The sequence below is a fragment of the Notothenia rossii genome (genome assembly GCF_949606895.1).
Source record: "Notothenia rossii genome assembly, chromosome: 7".
Taxonomy (NCBI): domain Eukaryota; kingdom Metazoa; phylum Chordata; class Actinopteri; order Perciformes; family Nototheniidae; genus Notothenia; species Notothenia rossii.
Window position 1 is genome coordinate 79554476 of NC_136905.1, and position 16303 is coordinate 79570778.

Consider the following 16303-nt stretch of genomic DNA (forward strand, 5'->3'; position numbering starts at 1 on the left):
ACTTCTACTTAATATAAGTAACAAATATTTAGTCAGACCAGCTGCTGTTGTACAAAGGACAACTTGAAAGCTCCACAGAATATCTTCCAAATGGCCATATCACATTTAGTGCACTGTGATTACATCCATGAACTAATCTGGTTATCTTGAACGTGTATACTCAGATAAGAGTTTCTAAAAAGAGGGTGGCAGTGACCAGTGGAAAGCGACCTTGAGAGTTTTGAAATGTGCCTATATAAATAAAACGTATTATTAAATAAATCAAATTGTTTCCACAGCTGAGTGGCAGGTTGTATCAGAAAAAAGAAACGGTACTCTTAGAAATCTTAACTAGAATCAGCCCCTCAAGTCAGAAACAATACATTCTCATGATATACTGCAATTACATAAAATTAAATTAAAAGGTAGTTTGTAAATGTATGGAAGTCAGTAAAGGATACCCGACCACCTGCATGTTTACAAGTTCTACAGCACCCCAATGACAGCTGTTGTCTGTTGATGTAAACATAGAAAACCATTCAGCATATTGGTATTTTTATTTCAAAAAAATATTTGAGCCACACTCTGTACAAAGTGTTAACTCTGCACAAAATGCTTAAAAATCCTGTTAAACTGCAAACAGACCTACAACTCCCAAATGTTCTTTCTATAACTGCTTTCCTCACCCGCAACACAAAATACAGCCCAATGGTAACAGTCAGTTTTCATGTTGTGTACATTATGTTCTGTGTGTAGTACAGTACGTCTTGGGTCCAGATGTTTACCAAAACCAAAAATAATTACAGCAGAAATACCATCTTCATTTGGCTACATATTATTCAATTTGAAATATGTTTTATTTTTATTTTATTTCCAATATTGTGTGCCAAGGTTTAATTTTTTGCTTTACCAATACTAAAGGGTTTCAGTGTTTTGTTCTTTCAAAATCAATTTCTATACGTGTAAGCTCGGAAAGGCCTCATGTGAAAGAAAAAAGTTTCGTGGCATAGAAGGGGAAAAACGTAAATCTCCACACCCAACAAACACCAGAGATCAATGCTACAAAAGACCAGTCCTGTGTAGAGCAGGAAAGATGCAGGAGAGATCTTGGGGATTATTTTGAAGTCGAGTTGAGATGAGAAAAAGATGTTGCGCTTTACATTATTCATAGCGGCTAGCTGTATACAAGTCAATTTTTGTGCATGCATATGTTTAATTGTCAAAGGCAGAATATTCCGGCCATCAATGCAGTTCAACCAAACAGAGATGGAGATCGCTTGAGGTGCAGTCAGCCCGCAGAGATAAAAAAACGTCTAAGGGGAGAAAGCAGGGTAACTCAACTGTAAACAAGCTCTAAATTACATGCTCACAGCCAACTCAAAAGCTCAGAGAAAGAAAAAAAGAGGGAATTAAAAAGTAATGCATACAGAAAAAAAAGGTCCCATACTCAAAAAAAAAAAAAAAAGTACTGGAATGTTGATAGGAATTCCTCGAATAATATGTGTAGCCATTGCAGAGAGGGTGGCTACAGGCGGATAATTTCGTTGATTAAACATAATGCCAGTCAGCCTGGACCCCAAGGTAAAGTTGAAAAAGCGTCTCCAGTCCAGTCTCCAGATTTGAGTTGCCCATCCGGAGGACTAGTTGCGATATGGAGACACGGCCAGTAGCTTTGGTGAGGCTTCAAAAATCACACTGGAGATGAGGGGTGCGAGGTCTCCAGCAGTGCCCAGGACGCTTTAATTATTAACCTTAGTGGCAACTACTTGTTCTTCACCACAAGCCTTCAGCACAGTGACCTGAAACGGGAGGAGACACAAATGAGATCAGGAAACTTCAAAATGCAGCAAAAAAAAAAAATACAAAACACTTTAATACACATTAGCAGTCAATTAGCTATAGATACAAGTATAGTGTTGAAGCATTCTGTATCAATATGAAAACACAGAAATCATATTTTTGTTCTTTATCCTGGATGACTAACGGGAGGGCTCTGTAGAAGCTATGCTGTCTGCTCTCCCGCTTCTAATCATTGTTTGTTTTTTGGATGTATAAACTGTCTAATTGTTGAAATAGTATAAAAAGTGTTTTGCTGCTTCAAAGCTAAGAACTTTAAAAAAAAGAGAAATCTGATGCAGCAATGGGGTGAACTGTCAGAGCCTAGTATCTTTTAGTTTAACCTCAAAATAAAAACAAAAATATAAAGTTGTCAACTCTGTTCACAAAAATAACAAAACCATGAATGAAGTCATTAACTTGTGAAGCGGTGCATTAAGGAAACAAAAACATGGTACTACAGGGACAGCTCTGAGACACTGCTTACGGTTCATTTAGTATCAGTGAATATAGCACATTTGTAAAGATATGACTAATTTGAAATCAACAAATGAAAAACATATTTCATAATTGGTATAGTTGTTCAGACGGTAAAAACCAACAATCCACATTAACTCACCACAAAAGACTCTCCGTTTTCGAACTTCGTTTTGATTTCTTTGCCAATTTCATTTTCTAGTAGTTTGAGGTCCTCTCTGGTTGTTCCATTGTCTTCCAAAAGGCTCAGGTAACCAGAATCCAGATCCAAAAACTAAACATGCCATCAGAAAAAGAACAGAAAAAGTCAACCGTTAAATCTTTAAGATTTTAGATGTTGAAACGTTTTTTTTCTGATAAATAATTCATAACCAGTGCCAGTCAACAAAGTCCTAGAAGAACAGGCCAATAGGAGAGTGGCAAAGGCAACAGACAAACAAACCGCTGACATGTCGGGGACTGGGCCGTGTTAGTGGTCCCAACAGAGCGCGTTCTAAATCAGTGGTGCCGCCACAAAAAGTCACCAATGCTCATTAAGCATTTTTGAAAATAATAGATTTAAAAAGTATACTAGCTATTAAAATCTGAAATACTTAATTGAGCCCCAGGGGGAACATTGGATTGGTAAGCGTTATCCTCCAAAGGATTGATTTATGAGACTCCGTGGCATGCTGCAAAGATTCTTGGGGTTGTAAAGAGTTTATTTTGGTACACTGAAGTTAAAAGTAAAGCATATGGTTTCACAAGTTTGAATGACTTCGGAAAAGTCCTATTTTGTCATTTATCACAACGAAATTCCTGAAATTAGTATTGTTAGACATAATTATGAATTGTGGTGATTCGCTTTTTCCCCCTCATTCTTAAATGTGTAAATATGATAGCTCATACACATACCTACTGTGTATTATTGCCAAGTGTCCCTATTCTAAATATAACTATTTTTGCCACATAGAATAATAAAGCAAGATTCAGGTAAACAAATCTGCTCTCCCTATGTTCCCACTAATAATTGAACTATTGTTGGTCTTGCGTTTTAGAGAAACACTATCACAGCCATCAAACTAGGATGGATAAGCACACATGTTCAGACGCTGTTAAACCAGTTTGAAACCTGTAAATGCTTCAACAACCACTGAGGAGACAGCTCAGCTCTGAAGCATGTGACACACCTGTTTAACAATCACAAAAAGGCGTTTTCTAGCACCACACTGTCATTTGGATTACGTCATTTAAAGGACACACATCAAGGGAAATGGATCCACTTGTTTTCTTAATAATATTTTTTTTTTAAAAAGCCACAACACCAAATGACTGGCTATGACAACAGTTATTGGCTTCCAGTTGTAATGGGTTTCAAAAGGACAGAATATCCAGCACACATCATGAATGCTTGATACACTTAGGGGCCACCAGGTTATATCAGGATGGGTTATCTTACCTGGTAATCTTTCCTCGTGACATTTGGGACCTCCATGTTGTGGGTAGATGGGCACAGATCTTCATACTTCTTCTGATTGAAGATGTCAAGTCCAACTAAATGAACCTGGGAAAACACAACTGATTAGATCCGGCTTCAGGCCAAGTAAAAAAACGGAGAAATGTAGGCTAAATCACAAAATTGCTTAAGTGTTGCATTCCAGGGGATGCACGAGGAGGTTTTACCTTGGCATGTCCATGCTTGCCAGTCTTGGAGGTAGTCATGTCAACGATCTTACAGGGATGACCCTTCAGCATGACAAAGCCATTCTTCCTCAATGCAGAGCACTGCTGTGGGTATGTTTCAGAGGCCCCAGAACTCACAGTAGCGAAATCTTCATCTGCCATGTTGAAATCTATGCCATCCAACAAAAGAACAAACATATAATATTAGAGACTGCAGCATTATTAATAAAGATGTGTGTAGTATTAAAAAACTGCTAGTACACATACAAGAGGCGCAATACACGTGTCCTTATGTGGTGCCCGGTGAGCACAGATTTGTACGTGTAAACATTAAACTAAGACTACAACCAAGACCATGTTAGGGAACCCGACAGCTGTTAGAAGGGAAGGTGGTAGCGCCATAAGTGCTTTATAAATCAATAACCGAAAGACCAGGGAGGAAGATTGCAACGATAAATGCTTTTGCTCGACGCTAAATGTGTCTTTTCAAGCTAACTCCGATACCCCCTCCGCTTTTGCTCAACCATTCATGTCCCACACTTACACAAAAAAATAAGTATGCAGTGTATAGTTACTATTTCGCTGGCCAACTACCGTTATCCGAACAGCTAAAAGCTAATTGCTAATGTGTCTAGATGCACGCCATGTTACTAGCATGTCATATTTTCTTTAACACTGTGAGTCACAGCCAAATAACTACTCCAACATATTAGCCGCCCTGTTTGTTCATTGTTGTGTGAAGTACCGATAAAATGGTTTGGTAGCTTATCTTATAAAGCTAGTAAACATCTAGTTTGCTATGGTACGTGGCAGCTGGACACTGTAGCTTGATGCTAGCTTTGGGTTCCCACCTCGTGTTTTTTCTGTCATCCCTTAGCCATATTAGCTTGCTAACACGATCCACACCCGGGCTAGCTGTGGCGTTGCTAACGTTAGCTTAGGTATGTTGCAAACTTCTTTCAAACATCGTCTCGCTTTCCTGACTCACTTTCAATGCTTCCCAGTATTATACATTAGTTGATGAATGACTGCAATGCAAAAACGATAGGTTACTTTACGTTAAAGTGTTACTTATAAGCCCTAGCGGTTTTACTTACCCCGTGCCTTGCTTATACCAAAGAGGAAAAAAAGTCACTTCGCATGCGTAGAGCTTTTGTATGGCAGGAGGAGCACAGAGGGCAGGTACCGCGCTTCCGACGTATCGTGGCTGGGGGATGGGCAAAAGCCTCATGGACAGTTGCTGACTGCACAGAACCAAACATACCGCAATGGACTATTCTGTATAACGTGACATGCTTATAATAGAACAGCTATAGTTATTTCAAGCATATAATCAGTGGTGGAAAATAACTAAGTGCGTCATTTACTCACTTTATGCACAACATCTGAAATAATTCTGTAAATAACTGAGCATATACTTCCACCGTTATTATAACTTTTTTATGTTTTTTATTTGATTAGATTTATTTCGAATGTGTGAAACAATAATACAACAATTTAACATGATAATTATTATATAATGCAAAAATAAGCAGTGTCAAATTGATATACAAAAAAATATTATTCTACTTAATTACACATTTGCACTTATTTAATACCACCCCTTCTCTGAAAAACTAAATTATTAACATATATATATTTCCTTTTTTTTTCTTAAAGAAATACATTTTACATGGCTGCTACCTCACAACTGTTATTGGTGCTGGATGTGTATTTTATATTTTTTAATTGTGTAATTTCGACTCTTAACTTTAATATTTTAACCACCACAAAACGCAGGTCCATTGAAATCGTGTGCAATAAACCTGCACTGTGCAATATAAACACTTGTTTGCAATTGTAAGCTGCTATAATAACTTTGTTTACAAAAATATATTTTCTTTAAATGTCCCAAATCTTATTTTTGAGGTCGCAATACTTTACAATGCTAATTCATGTCTCTTAGTTTTAATTGCTGCTACAATTTATTTTAAGCTATGATTCTGTTCTTATAATTTTTTTTTTTTTATTATTGAATGCCTTTTTGACCTGCTATGCCACTTTTGCTGTAACACTGTACATTCCCCTACTGTAGGACTAATAAAGGATTTCTGATTCAAGTAATTTAATTCAGTTACAGGGTGTGTATTTTTGTAAAATGTGTAACTTTTTATTATAATTTTTTTTTGTATCTTTAGTAATTTTTTATGCATGCTTAGGAAACATTAAGCTCTCTTTGGCTCTTTTCTGTTGTAACAATGTAAATGTCCCCTCTGTGGGACTAATAAAGGGATTCTGATAAGTACAATTTTGAGAGACTTGCACTGTACTTGAGTATTTCAATGTTTACTATAATTCATAGGAGAAAAATGTACTTTTACATCACTACATTTATTTAATATCTTAAGTTACTTTGCACATTTGGATTAATAATGTGAAATATAAACAGCAGTTAAATAAGACTTTAGTTACACTTGGAGTAACATTCACAAGCTATCCTGTAGCATAAATGTAAAAAAAAAGAAATGCGGCTAATAAAATGAGCTGCACCTTTAACAGCTTTGATAAATTAGTGCATCAATAATTATAATTAAAACATATTATATATTATTCTGAAATGGGCACATTTGCACATTGACTACTTTTACTATGAGTACTTTAAAAATATTTAGATGCTAATACTTTTGTACTTTTAGTTGAGTAACATTTTGAATGAAGGACTTTTACTTCCTGCATTCCAGAGTATTTCTACACTCTGGTACTTCTACTTTACTTAAGTACAAGATCTGAGTATCCTAACCCATCACAGTCCCCCTGCTTTACTCTCACTACTATTTTATTACATTTTTAATGTATTATTTGCCCCTCTTGTTTGTTTGTTTGTTCACCATGTAAAGCGGCCTTGGGTCCCTTGAAAGGCGATACGATACGATATTACTTTATTTGTCAGATCAAGTCTGAAATTTGACTTGCGTCACAGCAGCTCCATGTACAACATCAACAGACAAGTATCCAGACACAATACATGAAACACAAACAACAAACATTAACAGCACAATCAGTGAGAGAAAAGCTGCTCAAAGAGCCTTCAGCGTGCATTTGATCTGGGATTTAGCTCTGTGTTTACTGTGAGGATTGACTGATGCACGAAGGAGTGCTTCAGTCTGACTTTATTGAATCGTGGGACCCTGTATCTCCGATTAGAAGGTAGCAGTTCATGAACATGGTTTGGGTCAGAGATGATGTTGTTGGACAGCCTCACTAGGTTGTTATGATAGGCTGAGTCATAGAGTCTCTGACAGGGTTGACCAACAATCTTTGAGCAGATTTTAACAGGTGGAGCAGTTTTGATTTTAAAGCTGCTGACAAACATTTGTACCAGGTAGTATTGCAGTACTTCAGAATAGACAAGATCACAGATGTAAAGAACAACAGAAGAATTTCTCTGCTCGCCCCAAAAGACCTAAGACGGCGGAGAAAATAAATTCTTTGTTTTGTCCTTTTGCACAGATATTCAATGTGATCCTTCCATGACAGCAGATGGTCAATCATTACACCCAAGTACTTGTATGAAACTCCCTGCTTGATTTCATCTGTATGGATGACAATGGGGACTTTATGGGAGTCAGATGGTGAGCCAAAAATGATTTCCTCAGTTTTCTTGGTGTTGATCTCAAGAGCATTGTTATCAGTCCACTCAACCACCTGATTTACAGCCTGTTGGTGCAGCTCAGGGTCGTCTGTGTTACTGAGCAGAGATATTATTGCAGTATCATCAGAGTACTTAATGATGACTTGATTTTGTGTGTTGGTACGACAATCATCATCATCAATGTAGTCTATTATTATTATTGAGTACTTCTCCCACCATTTAAATGTACTGGCAGCAACATTGTTTGTAATATGCTCTACCTGATTGGTCCTTATATGTGGATCTTCTAAAAGCCATGGCTATAAAAGAATGAGGCATCCCTACAACAGCGCACTATAACTTAGGCGGATAAAACAACATTTTCTAGAGGTCCCATCAAGACCTGATCCATTTAAACACTCTGCTGTGCTGCTATACTATGCCCCAGGCCCCAAATCATTTGTAATAACCTCTTTAAAATATAAGAAATTCATCACACACATTTGAGCAAACGTAGGTTCAATGTATATTTCAAGACAGAAAATGGTGAAGTAATTCCATAGATAAGTAATATCCTTTTAGGTAGTGATAGACCATTAATTACTTTAGCGTAATGCCAATAAATAAAATACTTTTTATTTCTTGTCACATTATTTAAATACATCTGAATGATAAACCAGCAGAAGGAGCAGCAATCACAGCGGTAAAAAAACACTTTTTTTCCAACAGTTGCCTTTTAACTAATCAAGCAGACAGAGACAGAGATTAGCAAACATCTGGAGTTTCTGTTTTTTAGCTAGTCGATGAATGTGAGCCAAATATTATTTTTCCTTTGAGCTCCTTTGGCTTTTCCTTTCGCCTGAATGAAATATCGGTCTCTTTGCTGCTTAATTAATACGCCTCCATGTTCACCAGCTGTTTGCTGACTTTGCCTACTTAGTCACATTTGGTAATGGGACTGGGTTGGATATCGAGCACAGCACAGTGGGACCACAGAGTCAGTCTCAATATCACTGTGGGTTCAACAATACAAGTGTCCCTTTTCACTTTCACAATAGCATTGTACTCTAAGTCTATGCTATGATTACATGTAAACACCACTTCATATGTCATACATGTGATATTGTAAGTCCCTGATGGTTTTTGTAACGCTCTCATATTTATATTAGAAGAAAGTGTAATTCTGTGATTAACTCCTTAATAACCCAACTGTTAAAATACTACAATGATAAACACTTGACATTTGAAATACTGACGGATAGACACACTTTTGAACACACAAAAATACCTAAATAATACACAGCTGTTGTCTCAAGCATCTGTGGATGTTTTGAGCTCCTGTAGTTCAGTAGCATCTTTGGTGTCCTGCTCCAACTTTTTCCGGCCCTTCTGGAAGACAGCAGCAATCTCTTCAAAACTTTTGCCCTTGGTCTCGGGGACCCGGAGATAAATAAACACTGTGAAGCCGAAAAGCAGCGCAGCAAACAGGATGAACACATAGGAATCCAACCAAGTCTGAAAATAGAAACGAAAAAGACAGGTGTAAGACTATGTCTGATTTTATGAGTTTATAGTACATAATGTGTTTTCCTTTCTGCCGACCTGTATATATGGAAAGGTCATGCCTATGATGAAGTTGCTGGTCCAGTTGCAGCAGCCAGCCAGAGCGATGGCTGCAGGTCGGGGTCCCTGACTGAACAGTTCAGCAACTATGAACCATGGAATCGGACCAGGACCAATTTCAAAGAAACTCACGAAGAGGAAAATAGCCGACATGCTGACGTAACTCATCCATGGGTAGTCACCCTGGAGGGAAAAGTACATCAGTTATTGTATGTGAGATGGACATACTGGCATGGCATTCTTGAGTCCATTTTGTGCTCTGCTTGACTTGTTGTTGTGCCTGAGCTTTAATAAATATGAACTCTTTGCAAACATACCGTTTTTTGTCCTATCTCGGCCTCTTTTAACTAAATTGTCCTATTTAGTGTGACAAATAATTTACATATAGAGATGAGGTACTGGATATTTTGCTCCATGTATCCTTCCTGCATTTTTTAGCCAACGCATGGCAATGAAGTGAGTAAAGGTGCTATGCTAGCTGACCAAACTCCATGTACTGATGAAGACCATGAGATGCAGTTTAAAGGTCCCCTATTATACTGTTTTTCATCAATGTAGTATAGGTCTCAGGTATATACAAACATGTCTCTGAAGCATACTTGCCAACCTTGAGGCCACAGAAATCGGGAGCATTTCAAAATCCAAAATTGGGGGGGGGGGGGGGGGGGGGGGGTGCTAGTGGATCGCCGGAGCTGTTAGATTAACATTAACATGCTTATTGTAGTTCTAAGTGCAATGCCTTGCGGCCTGTAGCACATCCTTGATGGAGCATATGTGTGGGCAGGAAAGGAGTGAGCAGAGAGTAGAGTAGTTGTTGATTCTTGTTCTGTTTTCTGTGATTATCTGCCTCACCCTCTCAGACTTTCAGTTGCGCGCTACTAAAGAGACGCGTTACCATGGAAACCAAACAATGGTGTAGCTGTATTAAAGTCTGAGTGGAAACAGTCCTGAGTAAATCTGATTTTTGTCAGAAATCGGGAGAAATATGACCCCGGGAGGAAACCGGGAGAGGGCAATGAAATCGGGAGTCTCCCGCGAAAATCGGGAGGGTTGACAAGTATGCTCTGAAGTGTTTGGCTCCAAACACCAAACAGATCGTGGATTGTAGCGTGCCATAAACCACTCTGTTTCAAAAGTGCTTATTCTCTGTACTTTACTTTAGATGAAAATAAGGAGCCACTCCCCACGCCCCTCTGTGAGATATTTGGGTAAGCCCCTCTAACACTGTCCCGAAATTGACACCAGATGGACACACGAATATGGAATTGTGAATTTCGCACGAAGATGGCCCCGAAGTTGGTCAACAAGTAAGCAACAGCCGAAGCAAGTACGATGCCTACAGAAGGCCACACGATGGCACCCGAACCACACACGAAAATATGGTCGTAGACACGAATGGCCCGATGTTGTTACGATCAGAGCCGAATTTGAACATTTCCTTTATCGTGTGTCCATCGGGTGTCAATTTCGGGACAGTGTGACGCGGGCTTTAAAAAGAACACAATGGTGCTCTAGGAGGAGATTCAGGTGATAAGGTAACTAATGGTTACACAAGCCAAAATCGTTATGACATCATAAAGTGGCCAAAATCTGATCAGCTCATTTTCAGACAGGTTTTTATAGAAGTGGATCAGGACAAAAAGTCGGTGAATCTTTTTCCCTGAAACTTTCAGAATCTCTTTACAAAAATATATATAAAAGAAATGAACAAGTGGATGTTGCAGAGTAGGTGACCTTTAAAGCTCAAGACTAGGAAGTGGACATTCAGTAAGAAAAAAACAACTAATTGATTCAATGCAGGCAAGGAACAGTAGAAAACCATGCACTTAAAATCGCTACTTGGGACCCAAGAGGCTTAAAGTTCAGCTCCAGTTGCTGACAGATCAAAGATATGACACCTGATAAACAAACCTGGAGTTTGAGCCCCACTGTCATGCCAATTGCACAGCAGCACATCCCTCCCAGACCAACCAGAGTCAGAGTGCGCCTGCCAGCCTTGTCCACCAGTGCAACCTAGAACATAAAGTACAGTGTTAATCCATGTGTAAATGTTGATGTGTCTGGGTGTGTAGAAAAAATAGGAGAATACCAGTGCATGTTCATTTTGTAATGTCCATATGTGTTGTGCATCAGTATACATGTTAATACAGCTACTCACAGACACCATAGTGAAGATTGTGTTGATAACCCCAACTCCTATGGTTGCATAGACCGGCTGACCGACACCTGCCCGAGTGAAGATAGCCGTGGAGTAATAGAATATCTTGAAGACAAAACAAGTATAGGTTTTCAGTTATTACAAAGAGTGGCAGGTTGTTTGTGGAAAGTATCTTACACTCATACAGAGCAACACAGATCTCATACTATCTCATACTCGTGCTATACATTTTTAGACATATTTAAAAGTTTGCCGCTCACCGCATTGATGCCAGAAAACTGTTGGGAGAGGTGCATCATGAGGGCAACAACCAGCTGCTGTCTGTACACGGACGAGCGGATCTGGGAGGGAAAACAGAACAGATAGGCTACAATATTGTTACTGCAAACGTTTTTTTTTAAAGTGCGAGACTAGTATGCACAGAATAATTGTACAAGTCACGATCAGATGTAGATTTTGGGATAGTGGTGGTCTAATGGATAGTCAGGTGGACTGGAGATCAGAAGGTTGTGAGTTAAAATCCCGCCTGGAACACCACCACTAGTGTGCTCTTGAGTAAGGCACTTAGCCCTTAGTTACTCCAGAGGGAATGTCCCTGTAATCGGTAATTGTAATTCGCTTTGGATAAAAGCCTCAGCTAAATGAAATGTAATGCAAAAGCAGAGCAATTTCCAACAACATCATTTTTTTATTTTTCTGCTTTCAGGCAGGAATTATGTTTTTTTATATGTTTTTGTGATTGCAGATATCTTTTGGTTTCACATGGGAGCTGACCACTGATCTGATTGACACTATTTAGAACTAATTACTTTAGACAGGATCTGGAAAGATGAAATATAGAGCAGAAAGTTAAAGTAAAAATGTTAGAAACGTTTTTGTGGCTCGGGGAGTTTATCGGCTATTTTTACTTAAAGGAAAGTCCAATTCAAAAGAGATACTATGTAGTAGATGTGACAATTCTTTATATTTTAAGTGACCTTCTAAGACACTTACCAAAGAAATGATAGAGACCCTTGGCTCCTTGTCTGCTTCCTCTTTCTCTCTCCTCATCTCTTCCAGATCAGGAGTTGGATCATATTCTCCCTTCAGACGTAACAGACCTGCAACACAACGTAGAGTGAAGGGAGACATGAGCTATGCATAAACAACTGAATGTAGAAGCACCATATGAAAGGATCATCCATTACATTTATCTTTCAAATTAAGTACAATTATGAAAATAGTGTCAGTAAAATGTACTTAAGGGAATAGCATTGTGGGATATACACTTATTTGTTAGTTGAAAATAACTAGCTATCTCATATTTGTGCAGTAAATATAAAAAGTAAAGCTAGTTGGTTAGCTTAGCTAAAAGACTGGAAATAGATAGCCTGGCTTTATCTAAAGGTAACAAATTGAAATACCTGCACCTCTAAAAGAACATGGTGTACTGTAACTTAATATTTCCTGTTTGTTTAAGTTACGGTTACCTTTGGACAAAGCCATGTTCACTGTTTGACTCCTAATACCAATCTAAGAGCTAAGCTAAGCTAACTGGCAGCTGGCTGTATCCAAAAGTCAAATATAGGAGTGGAAGCTATTGATTTTCTGATCTAACTGTGCAGGAAGGTGAGCAAGCATATTTCCCAAACTGCTTTAAAGTATCTTGTGAAGCCTATAGGCCTATCCTGTTTCTGAATTATTGAGTTGGTGTTTCAATAAGAGAGCACTAGAGAGAGAAAAAGGATAACATACAGTAGAGAGGTGCTGTGAGAGTAACTCTTACTTTTTCGGGCTTCTTGCTCCTTGCCCTGTACGATGTAAAGGTACCGTGGACTCTCAGGGCATAGAGGCAGCAGTAAAGATTGTAACAATGCTGGAGCTCCAGACAGACCAAGCATCAGGGGCCACATTGCATCATTACCAAGTATAAAGTCCAAGCCTAATACCTGCATTCACAAACAAACACAGTTTAGGTTATGTGTTCACAAAGACATCAAGCATGTTGTGTGCTGATCATATGTTTTCTTTGTGTGTTAGTGCACCTCACCTGGCTGAGTAGGATGCCAATGACTATAGCCAGCTGGTGTAATGTCCCCAGAGCCCCTCTGTAAGCCTTAGGTGCAATCTCTCCAATGTACATAGGCACTAGCCCGGATGTCAACCCTGAAAGATACCCATCATGAGGACTTTAAACAAACATTCACTGTTGGATATATGACAATATAACCGTTGTTAATTTCCTTTTATATAACCTATAGAAGACATTGGGATATCCAAATTAATGAGATGAGTATCAATTTGAGGATTCTATGTGTGATTTGCTGTACCACAGTAAAAGCCCATAACAGCACGGCCGGAGATGACCATGATGTGAGGTTTCCACATCTTGCAAAGACCCATCAGCAATCCTGCTGCTACTGCAAGTACATTCACCATCAACATGCCCTTTACCCTGCAAAACAAAAAGACAAAAAGACAGTTTATAGATATGTATAATATAAGCATCTTTGGGTTCAAGAAAAGCACTATTGAAATATAATTTATTATTATTATTATATTTGCAGCATGTCAAATTTCCTTAATGATGCTGGTTCATTTTGAACCTTTTTAAAAGTATTTTCAAGATACCATTTGCCTCTGATTACTCTAATCACTCTATAATTCATACCTTTTTTCTCCACCACTTTCATCTTTTCATTTAGTGTGTCCATATTATTTATTTATCCTTTCTCACCTCCCTCTCAGGTCTCCCACAAATCCCACCAGGAAGGAGGATAGCATGCCTCCGATGGAGAAGATTGCCACCGACAGTGACCAATACATGATCACGGCAGGGTGTCGTCCCGCCTCTGGGTACTCTTCTTCTTCGGTGCTGTTTTCTGGGAGGACCGCGGCCCTCTCTGACCACACCCCCAGAGTACGTCCATAATAATTTTCAATGACCTATGACACGGATATATTTAGGGGACATCAATAAGTACAATCACACTGGAATATGCACAAAGACAGATGAAATGCAAACCCAAAAAACATTCTGATAAAATGTCATTTCTAAATATGCATAGTAGCAACATTCACTATGCAACGTTACGTTTAAATAAAGAAGACGATATTTAAAAGGACAGTGAGGAGGATTTTGCAACATCTAGAGCCAACTAATGACCATTCTGCTCATTCTGTCATGACATCTTTCAGGAAATATGCCTCTTTTAGGTGCCATCCTTATTATAACACTGCTTAAGGGGCAACAATATTCAGGCGGTAGTTGCCATTACTACAGTTTAACAAGTCAATAGGAGAGATAAGGTGGCCGTCAGATAACATAAGAATGCAAAATTACCTCCTTAGAGCCAGTGTTAGGCGTTCTACGTTAGAAAGTGTACTTTATTGCCATATAACTTCATGTTAGGAAATTGCCTTATGAAACATGATAAGAAACACAATAAAAATAACCCCTGTCCCAATAAAATGTTGCATAAATCTGTGGAGGCCCGTGCCAGCAGCGTGCAGCAGAGAGACATTATGACTTGTCTGTCAGAGGCAAAGTCCTACTCATTACTGGCCTGAGAATATTGGACAGCTTGCAAAACTTCTGATGAAACAAATACCTAATGACCAGGCAAGAAAACGTTTTGGGATAAGTTGCTTTTCTAGACAACCAGTCAATCATTTCTGTTCCGTGGTCTCCGAGAGTATGCCATGCATCTCCAGTGCTGCAGAAAAGTGCTTACATAGCTGATATTTTATGGCAACAGGCAGGGTGGGGTTAAGTGTGTTCATACCTCGAGATTTGCATGCAATTAGATGGTAAGTCCATCTACCATAAGGGAGCCAAGCCTGTGTGACAGTGGAGCCTACCTTCTGGGGTGCGTTGATAACTCCAAGACTGTATCCATACTGCAGGGACCCAAGAGCTGCAGTGAACACAGCCAGAGCCAATGTACCTGTTAGCTGCTGCAGGAGCAGAGGAACCATTAAGATAAGAACACACACACACATGAATGCACAAACAAACACACTATGTAACATGCACACAAGCAAGAGCGTGAGTCAGTAGTTAACGGTCACAAACAAAAGTGCATATAAGTAAAAAATACTTAATCGATAAGATGCATCTAGTGCTTTATTTACCATCAAGAATCCCAGAATCATAATAATTCTCATATATAAAAGTGACATAATGCCCAGATTAAACGCTAAGCTTGTGTTATACATTCCTTTGATATTCTCATGGCAGAGTCATAAGTATTCATTCATTACAATTTCCTATACGATAAGGCAAACACACAACACAACTATGAATAAAGAGCTGGTTGTTTTCCTCAGGTCTCGGTGGTAAATGTAACCGTCCGAGAGCCTCAAGGTTCAAATGTGGTGAGATCAGCCGCCTGCATGCACATTTTGCTCACCTGATTTCAAGCGAATAGGAAGAATATATATATGCATTTTATGGAATACATGTAAAGAGTGCTTATCGTCTTACCTTTCCCGACTCCATGATGGGTCCAGAGTGTCAGCCAGGCTGGTAATGATCAATGAAAGCTGCATGCCCAATCACGCTGTGTCCACTCTCTAAGCGACCAACACATGCGTGCACACATACGGTATAGATACACACACATAGATCCAAAGTGCTGAAATAAGTCCCACACAACAAAATCATCTTCCATTCACAAACACACATATTATTATTGCAGGAAAGGAAGCAATTCAATTAGAGTGAAAGTGACCAAACAGTGAGACCATCTGGATTCTATTTTTGGGAAACACTGGTTTTAGGCTTTGTGGTGTTGCATACTGGTAAACGATGGACAATAATAATAATACTGTATATTGCAAATTATAATGGAGTGCAAAATGACACATTTGGTAGAAATATTGACATTTGGACACTCTTTTCTCTCCCTCACACACACACAAACCTGCTGTTAATGATATACTTGAGGGATGGACAAAGTCTGAGGGCCGAAGCTGAT

At 38.8% G+C, this 16303-nt stretch overlaps 2 protein-coding genes across 3 annotated transcripts; both read right to left on the minus strand.

Moving 5' to 3' along the window:
- Positions 1 to 517: 517 nt before the first annotated feature.
- Positions 518 to 5209, minus strand: eif5a2 (eukaryotic translation initiation factor 5A2). Of its 2 annotated transcripts, none has more exons than XM_079691810.1 (5): positions 5052 to 5209; positions 3955 to 4124; positions 3731 to 3835; positions 2435 to 2566; positions 518 to 1778 (listed from the first exon to the last, which is right to left on the minus strand). In XM_079691810.1, exons 2-5 carry the CDS (start codon positions 4114 to 4116, stop codon positions 1719 to 1721), a joined length of 459 nt encoding a protein of 152 aa, XP_079547936.1. In that variant the 5' UTR covers positions 4117 to 4124; positions 5052 to 5209; the 3' UTR covers positions 518 to 1718. The 2 variants fall into 2 exon arrangements, with proteins under 2 accessions (XP_079547936.1, XP_079547935.1); XM_079691809.1 differs by lacking the exon at positions 5052 to 5209 and adding an exon at positions 4806 to 4839.
- A 2857-nt stretch (positions 5210 to 8066) lies between these two features.
- On the minus strand, positions 8067 to 15901 carry slc2a2 (solute carrier family 2 member 2). The gene is made up of 12 exons (XM_079641256.1): positions 15811 to 15901; positions 15186 to 15281; positions 14062 to 14270; positions 13655 to 13779; positions 13375 to 13490; positions 13111 to 13273; positions 12339 to 12445; positions 11606 to 11686; positions 11346 to 11450; positions 11099 to 11200; positions 9167 to 9370; positions 8067 to 9079 (listed from the first exon to the last, which is right to left on the minus strand). The coding sequence occupies exons 1-12, from the start codon at positions 15823 to 15825 to the stop codon at positions 8876 to 8878; spliced, it is 1527 nt and encodes a 508-aa protein (XP_079497382.1). The 5' UTR covers positions 15826 to 15901; the 3' UTR covers positions 8067 to 8875.
- Between the last annotated feature and the right edge of the window lie 402 nt (positions 15902 to 16303).